The sequence below is a fragment of the Nicotiana tabacum genome, chromosome 1, assembly GCF_000715075.1.
Source record: "Nicotiana tabacum cultivar K326 chromosome 1, ASM71507v2, whole genome shotgun sequence".
Lineage (NCBI taxonomy): Eukaryota > Viridiplantae > Streptophyta > Magnoliopsida > Solanales > Solanaceae > Nicotiana > Nicotiana tabacum.
In genome coordinates this window covers 157826231-157836247 of record NC_134080.1, presented here as the reverse complement: position 1 = coordinate 157836247, position 10017 = coordinate 157826231, and the positions used below count along the sequence as shown (strand labels likewise).

The window sequence follows — 10017 nt, the reverse complement described above, 5'->3', positions numbered from 1 at the left end:
GACTGACAGCAGCACATGAAATGCCTCACTATATGTAATTGCTCTACCTTCATAGTGCAACCTCCACTGCATTAACAAATCAGTGTATAGGATCAACCACAGAAACTCACAAGATTAGCACAATCACTCCAAGGACAACTTTCCGTCATAAGCAAGCTTTCATATTAGAGTGCATCACCAAATAATGGAAGAACACAAGCAATGCAAGTCTTCTAATTGTTCATCCTTGTATACTTCTAAGATAGACCAACAGTTATGCACTATCAAGTTCCTCAAATTTCTCTGCAGTTTAAGCTGTCAGAAATACATAAACCAAGTTTGTCAAAACAAACTGTACAACACCAAGAAGCTAGTCCCAAAAGGATGATATTCGTGATCAAAAGAAAGCAATCAGGGATCACGCTACACATAAGCAATGACCAATGACGTTTCTTGCAGAAACAGCTCACAAGCTGCAAGGACTTGAGAACCAGACATCATAATTTTCTATCCAATGCTAAGAACTCATCATCTGCCAATCCTGAGACCACAGCAGCAAAATACATTCATTTTGACTCATTGAAACCAATTTCTGGTGCATTTATAGCAATCCAATTTCACTCCTCTCGGGAATAAAATTAGGCGATGAGTAACTTCAGCCCATGACATCCATGGATGCTTTCTTTCTCAAGCCATCAAAATACATTCATTTTCCCTCATTAAACCATTAATCACTCATCATCCAGAAGCAAATAGATAATTTGGAATGCATGTCAATCCATTAACTCGGTACAGAAGTCAACACGTTGATTACAAAATTAAGCTCTTTATTGGTGATCTTTGAGACCTGTGATAAACTTTGTGATGATAATATCAAATACAACTGGATATAAAGCTTCCAAATAGAACTCTCACAGATCCTCCATTGTAATATATCCTAAGAATCATGACTGGCTAATAGGTAACTTGAGCTTTTAGGAATCATTTTCTTTTGAAATAATCATGCAGCATAGCTCCTCCACTTTTCCAGCAAATTCTTAAAAGGAGAAACCAATAGCAATTATTGCATGCTCATATACCAGAAATAAACAGATCTCTGTTTGCTCTACATAACTCAAATTTCCTTACATCATAAAAGGAACAGATGTTTCTTTTCCCAATTAGAATCCAAGATGCTTCGGAGCAATACAACCTCTAATGCTAAATTATCTAGCCGTACATATACAAAGAAGCAATAGATAACAGATAAACTCCATCTCCCTCAGAGGCATGCCAATGCATAGGGCTTCAAAGTTAACACTTCCAACTGCAGGCTCTTTTGTCAACTCAAATCTGTACCATAAATAAGTCGGTGGGTGACCAAATGCTCCATATCTTGAAATACAGCTCTTTCAGAGAAGAAACATAAGAAAAACCTTCCCAGCTTCATTTTCACAGGAAGAGGGGGAGGAGGGAATCACAAGCTCGTATGGGATACTCAGCTCTAAAGCATGACGACCAAATAAAATACGATGGTTGTAATAAAAAGAGACATACCTTAGTAGTAAGAACCAGACCCACCACTTCCCATATAACCACTGCCACCCATACTACGACTAGAATAAAGCGAGGAGCCAACCTGAAGATTCGTCAGAGAAGAACAGGAACAACAGTTATCATCGGATAGACACTAAAGCTTCCAACAGAATTCAACAAAGTAGAAGCATACATCACTGCCACGAGACATGTAATCACCACCATAGCTGGATGAATACATTCCATCCCCATCACTTCCACCATAGGAGCCTGCAAACCAAAATAAAAATTAAGACAGATTTCTCTAAACAGACGTGTAATAACAACTGTTAAATGAAATAACCAGATTTCCCAAAAAACAAAAGAACAGACCTCCACCATAGTTCATACCCTGACGACTGCTACTATACATCCCATGAGAATCTTGACTAGAAAGGGAGCTCCTGCTGCCACCATATCCAAGACTTGATCTCCCAAGTCTACTGATATGTACATCAGGCATGTAAATATAGTGCCAACGTTTGCAAAAGAGGAAGAAATCACTTAACTATAATTAAAGGCACCTGTCACCATATGCATCTCCATATTGAGAACCACTCCCGCTGCCAAGTTCATAATCCAAACGAGCACGAGAATGGCGCACACCTGCCTCAGCATAGCGGGGATGAACATCATCCTGGCATGTAACAGACACTAAATTAGTTTGTATCTCTTGGGCAGATCAAGTAAATATCTAACTGGAGTATATGGCTAAGATAACTTACCACTGCACTGTATGGACGTTTTGAACCAGACATAGAGTCATATTCACGACCACGTCCATCGCGGTAAGATGGAGGAGGCCTTTCAAACCGTTGCCCATATCCATCATCAACATAAGCTCTCCTTCCTGCAGAGTGACTACCTCTAGGCATTTCAGGGTAACCAGAGCCGCGGGAAGAATATTCATCCCTATATGATGCACGTCTGTCAGAATGAACCCTCGAAGGATACTCAGCTAGTGCTCTGTTTCTAGGAGGAGGGATTTCCTCGCGCCGTCCATATTCCCTCTTCAAGCTACTCTTTGAATAAGAGGGAACTGCAATTTAGTCATGAGTCATTTAAAAATAAGCAGAGCTGAACCAGCAGATCTTAATGAAATATGGAAATCATCTCATACCAGGTGGTCTCCGTTCATATGACCTTCTAGGTGGTGGAGCCATGGGTCTGCCCCTAGGAGGCAAAGCCATCACTGCCCGTCTATCCCTCAATGTTGCGGGTCGTTTAAAACCACGACCAACTACAGGAGGCAAACGTGTACTAACTCTAGTCCCTCGAATAGGGCGACTATGTGGAACTGTACGACCCCAAGGGGCACGGAGACTACGCAGAGGCATATGCCTAGGTCGTAAATCTCCTCTTCCACCATATTTTCCTCTGCCCCTCTGAAGGGGTCTTGATAATCTGGCCCTAACTTTAACCTGAAATATACAACTATAAGAAATACTCACAGGAGTTGCACATATTCTTAGTCACTTAAAGACATAAAACGAACCTTGTTATCTCCTTCACCCAATTCCTCGTTATTAATGCTTTTAGCACATGTAACTGCAGCATCATGGGTGTCAAAGGTGACAAATCCAAAGTCCTTTCTCTTGGCTGAAGGCATATTTCTGGCAAGCTCAACTTTTTCAATCTTCCCATATTCTTTAAGAAGTTCCTGCACGCGATCCTCGTCCCAAGATGCCGAAAGACCATCAACAAACACTGTTTTAACCTGAACTCAAGAGATGGTCACCCAGATTCATATATAGGTTCATCATCAACAACAACAACAACAACAACAACAACCCAGTGTAAATCCCACAAGTGGGGTCTGGGGAGGGTAATATGTACGCAGACCTTACCTCTACCCCGAGGGGCAGAGAGGCTGTTTCCAGGAGACCCTCGGCTCAAAGAGGCGACAAGAGACACTATATTAGTACTATCAATAGAGTCATAATAGAACAACATAAAATACCATAAAATCCATAACATAACATAAATACCATAAAAACAAAGTAAATTCATATATAGGTTCATCAAAAATAAATAATTCACCCACAACCGGATAACAAATAGCTGCACAGCAACTGACTCAAATGTAAGCAGCAAATTCATCAGAAGAAAACTAATGGGAAAAGAAGAAAACAGAACTACCCAGATTAAAAGTTAACGGGAAGACAAAATTGGAACAGCTAGCACTTGCCATAAATTTAATTGATTGTAGAAAGGAAAGACTAAAATACATGCAGTGTCCTTATTCGTTCTTCTCTCTTTGCAACAGAAGAGGCTATTAGAGCATAGCTATACTTAACCAGTGCCGTAGTCCCTTTTATTAAAATATAGATATAGGTCCAAAGAGTTTACCTCTGCCATGATTTCATCACCAGGATCGATGAATGAATCCTCAAAAGACACCTTTGCAGGCCTATCAACTCCAAACATAACATCTCTCTTCTGTAACCGCTTAAAAGCATCCATGGCCTCCGAACGTGCAGAGAACTCCAAGAAAGCAAATCCCCGATTCATTCCTTCATTATTAGTGTCTTCGACCAATGTCAAATCCTCAATATTGTCAACACCGTAATGCTTCAGCTTCTCTTTTAACTGGAGAGAAAGCAAACATCAATGACTAGTTAAGCAGCTCTTAAAAACTACGAATCGTGTTTGGTGACAATATGAATCTGCCCAGTCTACTTACAGCTTCTTTTGACCAGGACTTGCATACGTTACCCAAAAACAGAGTATCATTGTCTTGACTCGGAGAAACACCACATTGTTTGCCATTAACCTGGAAATTCCATTGTCAGGAAAATACCTTCGATGAGGAATTAAAATCAGTGACATGAAAACTGCAGAATAAAGAAAATACCACTGGATTTTTCAGCTCAGTACAAGCTCGTTTTGCTTGTTCTACAGTGGCAAATCTCAGGAATGCAAATCCTTTATTCTTCTTTGTCTGAGAATTCATCATAAGCCTCACTTCGATAACCTCACCAACTTTACTGAAGACCTTCCTGAGATCATCATCAGTGGCATCCTTGTCCAAGCCACCAACAAATATTTCAAATTCCTTTCGCTTACGTCTTTCTTTAACAACTTCATGATGTTCTTCCTCCTCGGCTGCATCAACCATCTCAACATGCTCCTTCCCAGCATGATCATCTTCTTCATCACCTTCAATTTCCTCGTGAACATCTCCAGCCATATCACCCTCTTCCTCTTCAACAACATCACCCTCTTCCTCTTCACCAACATCTCCCTCTTCAGGTTCTTCTTCTATTTCATCTCCCTCTTCCTGAATGTCATCATGTGCCATTTCTCCCTCGTCATAATCAACCGTTCCATACTCTTCAGGTTCATATTCAGGGTCATTATCCTCCAAATCTAATCGCTCACCTTTTTCATATTGATCGACTGACTCTTTCACATCATCCTCCTCTGCCACGAGAAAAAAAGAAATTAGCTTCGCAGGCCAGTCAATGGAGAATGTAAAAGGTTCTTAGTCCAAGTATAACATAATTTCTTGCAATCCTGTAAGCTGTCAACAATGTCCAACTCTATCGAGACATAGCTGATCATCAAAAGATGCCTCTGCATAAACTTAAAAAGACCTGCACGAAATTCCTCAAGAGAAAGATCACAATAACAAAATTTGGCAGAACTGACCATGTGGAAGCAACTGTAATCCTTCCTTCTTCTTTCTTCCCTTATTGAAGAATAAGGGAGCTTTCATCCATCCCCAGTTCCCAACAAAAGTCCCGCCTTTTTTCGTTCTTTCCTCTTTTTTTCCCCGCAAAGATGGTGTTGAGACCAGCTTGCGAGCACCTTTACTAATCCACAAGGCTTTTTGAGGGTCATAACTCATATGCCTCGACCATCTCTTGGGGATGCTTCGCTTCTTTAATTTTCGTTTAATTGAAGCTTGAAAGCGCACATAGAGACATATTTCTTCATTAATCTAAAGTTAGCAGGCCATAAGATTAAAGTGGTGCTCACAGCTTCCCCTCACCAAACATGATATTATTAACACTATCCTCTCATATCCTCGTTCTGTTGAGATAATATTTATATTTAGTTCTTTCATTTCTATTCGACCCATAACATTTTTTGACACAGTTCCTAAAATAACCTACCAGAACCTAGATTATTACAGTTTACATAGCAATTATCAACAGTTTCAAGCATAAACACAGTAAGAAAGGATTTCTATAATAGGTATTTTTTTTCTCAAAAAAATATCTAAAATAGGTGAAAGTGAAAAAATATCCACTCTCTTGCAATAATATTAGCACATAGCTATATCCCCCAGAACTAAACTCCACATCTACCATTAACAACGAACAGACCCCTTAAAAAGTTTATTTTTCTTATCATTATTCTATTACGCTAGATGAACCCAAATTACTACAATTGACAAGCCAATCCCCAAATGTTATAAACATAAACATAACACAGCAAAACAAGCAGATTATGTGATGCGCTTTCCTTTTTAGTTTGTCCCACAAAAAGAATTATACTTTTATATATTTAGCAACAATTTAACTTTAAACTTCCTATTTTACCCATAATGAGATGATTAATACATAAATACCTATTGTTTTAGACCAACCGATCACACTAAGCAAGATTTCTACCATGGGTATTTTATGATGGTGGTGTCCAGTATTAGCTTGTGCGCATCTCCACTATTCCACAAGATCCACAACATACCTACTTACCACCAGTGCGGGTACAGGGTAACTCTACTCACCAAGGCTTAGACAAATAAGACTATATCTAGGGCTGGGCGTTCGGGCAGTTCGGATTGCATGTGAAATTTTCAGTTTGGATTTTCGATTTTCGGATTGAAGAAAAGACAATCCAAATCCAATCTAAATAAGTTCGGATTTGATCGGATTTTTTAAGTTCGCTTTCGGATTAATCAGTTTGGATATTTTGGATTTTCGATTTTGAGCTAATAAGTTGAGATGTTTATTCTTTTTACAAAAATGAATATCCAAATGAAGTACTCATGTTAAATTGCCTGAAAAGTTCCTCATTCTCACCACAATCATCCAAATGAAGTATTCGAGTAATGAAATTATTATAAAAAAATACAATAGATACATTAATATGGCCGATAAGAAGTAAAAATAGTAAAACCATGTCCAAATAGAAAGTATTCTCACAATAACTTAGTAATTAATATTGAATATATGAGATAATATCTAATGGATACGGTATTGAACTTATTACTATTGGCCTATGAATAATTTCAGATTTTCGGATATCCAAAAATTCGAAGTACCAAATCTAATATCCAATTCAAAATAAAAAATTTTAAAAATTAAATCCAAAATCCAAAAATCCAAAATATTCGAATTTCGGTTTGGATTTCGGGTTTGCCCAAACTATGCCCACCCCTAACTAAATCCATTTTCTCCTGCAATAATGTTATTACACAGCTATGTCCACCAGAATAAACTTTGCTACCATTAGCTACGAACCAAACCCATAAAGCTTTTTCCTTTTTTCACTATTCTTGTTAAACAAGAAGAACCCAAATTATTTATCCAAACAAAGGGTACCCAAATTATTACAATTGACATGTCAATCCCCAACAGTTATGAACATAGACAAATCCAAGTAAACAAGCACAACTAAACAAAGTATTAATTCAACAAAATTCTTAGACTACCAATTCAAAAATAAATACTTACAGACTTACTCTTCTCCTAAACCACGCCTTTCTCCACAGATTTACCAGAAGTAAACTCCACACCAATCATTAACAACGAACTAGATCCATAAAGTCTTTTATTTTTTGAATGACATATTTTTTTGTCACTATCTTTATTAAGCTACAAGAACCCAAACTATTAGAATTAATATGCCAATTGCCAACAAAAAGCATAGAACAAAACACAGCAAAACAAGCACAACTATACTAAGTATAATCCAAATAAATTCTTTAGAACATCAATTTTCAAAAATAAATACTTACTCTTCTCCGAAACCGCCCCATTCTCCACAGATTTCGCCTCCATCTCAGTTTCGGCCCGGTCCTCGGGCTCCGGTTCCACGGTTTTTTCCTTGGGCTCCGGTTCCACGGTTTTCACTTCGGGCTTTTCCTCAACGACCTCCTCCGCCTTCAATTCGGTCTTTGCCTGAGACTTTGGGATCCCACGAGCTGTACGGCCACCTCTTTTGGATCCAGATCCAGTAGGTGTCTTTCTTACTGCTTTCGGGGGCATAATTTCACAAATTTCACGAATTGATTGATTTCTCACCAACTCCCAAAGAAAAACCTAAGAATTTTCAATCTTTCAAAGGACTCTTTAAAAGCTTAAGATTATATGCGTTTTCTTGTTGCGCACTTTTTCATATGATTTGTTTGGGGAAACCCTAGTTTTGCTAAAGTTGGGAAGCTTGCAGCGGAATTAATGCTATGAATGCCGCGTGGATAAGACTTGGACATAACCGACCCATCCGCCTATTAATGACCCGTTTTGTTAAAAAAACTCAGTAGGCGTTTGGACATAAGAATTGTAAAATTAGAAAAAATGGTGAAAATTTTTTTCAAGTAAAAATAGTATTAGAGTTGTGTTTGGACATAAATTTCAGTTTGGGTTGCTTTTAAAGTTTTGTGATGATTTGAGTGAAAATTTTTGAAAAATAATTTTTGTAGTTTTTCAAGTTTTCAAAATGCATCTTCAAGTGAAAATTGAAAATTTTATGAACAAATGCTGATTTTGAAAAAAAAGTAAAAAATTTTTGAAAAAATCTTCCATTAAATTTATGTCCAAACGGGCACTTAAAGTAGTGGCATGATTTGTCATGGCAAAATGACCTCCCAGCCACTTTACCTGTTTATCAACCCGATAAATTAATTTAGAATTTTCCCTTTTGAACACTCCAACTTGGTAAAAAAGCAAATACTAAACACCTTCCGTTGAGCGTGTCTCTCAACTCTGAAGCAGTGTGACATGGCTGACCTATCATATTCTTAGTCTATTATTATGTATTTGATATATATGATTATTGGGTCCCAACTTATTTTCACCAATTTATCAAAAATTCTAAAATCATTCTCCTTTTTTCTTATTTCTTCTTCTTCTTCTTCTTCCACCAGTACCATTAATCTTCCATAAACATCATCCTTCTCTACTCTAAAGTATCAAATCAATACATAAGCAAAGTCAAAATTTTAAATTATTTTTACTCTCTTCCTTTTCACCTTTTTTCTTCAGTTTCATAGTGGTTGGTATCACCGTTCATGCTACCTGTATCATCGAAATTTTTGCAAATTGTAACAAGCTTCTCTTATTATTTTTCGTTTAGCAAAACAACAAATTTGTTATCATATTCCCTTCAAAGAGGGATTTCATACCCTTGTGAATTGGAATTCATCCATCTGAACTTTTTTCGGCTCAAGCGAACTTGCTGAATTGATTTGTGGACTTGGGAAGATTTGAAACCATACTTTATCTATTTCGTTTGTGGTAAAAAAAATCACTAGACTGCTTTTTTGGTAAGCTTGTCGTACTGATCCGACCAATCCTTGATTTCTTTCTTCAATTTCACAATCCCTGACGTCTCTTACTCGACCATCTATGTTGTCAGACTACCTGCATTCTGTAGAAAAAGTAAGCTCTTGATACAAATGGTTGTGAGTGATATTATTATTTGGGAATGTAAAGAAAATCGTAATTTCTAAAGTGGATTTTAAATAAATTTGGTTGGGGGAGGGAGTGGGGATTTTGAGAAGACGAGGAGTAAGCAGTTCTTAAATTAAGAGGTTTTGAAGAAAATGGAGAGTGGGTGGGGGTGGATTTTCTATTTTATTTTTATATTTTAGAATTCTTTTACTCAATTAATTTATACCCACACACCTAAATTAGGTGAATTGCACCCAGTATTGCCACATCACACATATGGTTGCCACATAAACATAGTCAATGATCAAAGAAATCTATTAATATGCAAATTGTTAAGTTGAGGTGTTAAAATAAAATAATTCAAAATTCATTTACCGGGTTGACAAACATCTATAAGTTTAGGTGGCCTGGAGGCCATTTTACCTTTGTCATTTAATCGCTTCAAACTCGACTAATGAATGACCAAACACTTTCCTCTAAGCTCCCGTTTTCCATAGATTTTGGCTTTATTTTTTTAACAAAAAAAATTAAAATATTATTTATTTATGAAATATGATGTTTTAGGGAAAAAGATTCAAAATTTTCAAGTTCCATAAAACTGGTTTAGGACAGTTCAAAACTTCAATTTTTCTTCAAATAAAATGCATGTCCAAACACAACTTCAACTTTCAAAAATTATTTTAAACACAACTTCAAAAACTCTTCTTTCAAGTTTCAATCAAATCTATGTCCAAACGCTAGCTAAATACCATGGAGTTTCATTTGTATGAGTTCAAACTTCGAGTAATTGTAACTGGTTAATCTTGAGTAGTTATAGTCCGTTTGATCAAGCTTCTTTTTGGCCATAAGTATTTTTCCCCAA

The 10017-nt window shown here is 37.1% G+C and overlaps 1 protein-coding gene across 2 annotated transcripts; it reads right to left on the bottom strand.

Annotated features, from left to right (window-relative positions):
- Positions 1-1016: 1016 nt before the first annotated feature.
- Positions 1017-7984, bottom strand: LOC107831253 (uncharacterized). 2 transcript variants are annotated; one of them, XM_016659006.2, is made up of 12 exons: positions 7502-7984; positions 4388-4956; positions 4217-4306; positions 3883-4122; positions 3029-3250; positions 2654-2954; positions 2259-2572; positions 2058-2170; positions 1867-1976; positions 1688-1764; positions 1516-1597; positions 1017-1311 (listed from the first exon to the last, which is right to left on the bottom strand). In XM_016659006.2, exons 1-11 carry the CDS (start codon positions 7749-7751, stop codon positions 1517-1519), a joined length of 2367 nt encoding a protein of 788 aa, XP_016514492.2. In that variant the 5' UTR covers positions 7752-7984; the 3' UTR covers positions 1017-1311; position 1516. The 2 variants fall into 2 exon arrangements, with proteins under 2 accessions (XP_016514492.2, XP_016514493.2); XM_016659007.2 differs by having other exon boundaries at positions 1867-1973; positions 7502-7979.
- Between the last annotated feature and the right edge of the window lie 2033 nt (positions 7985-10017).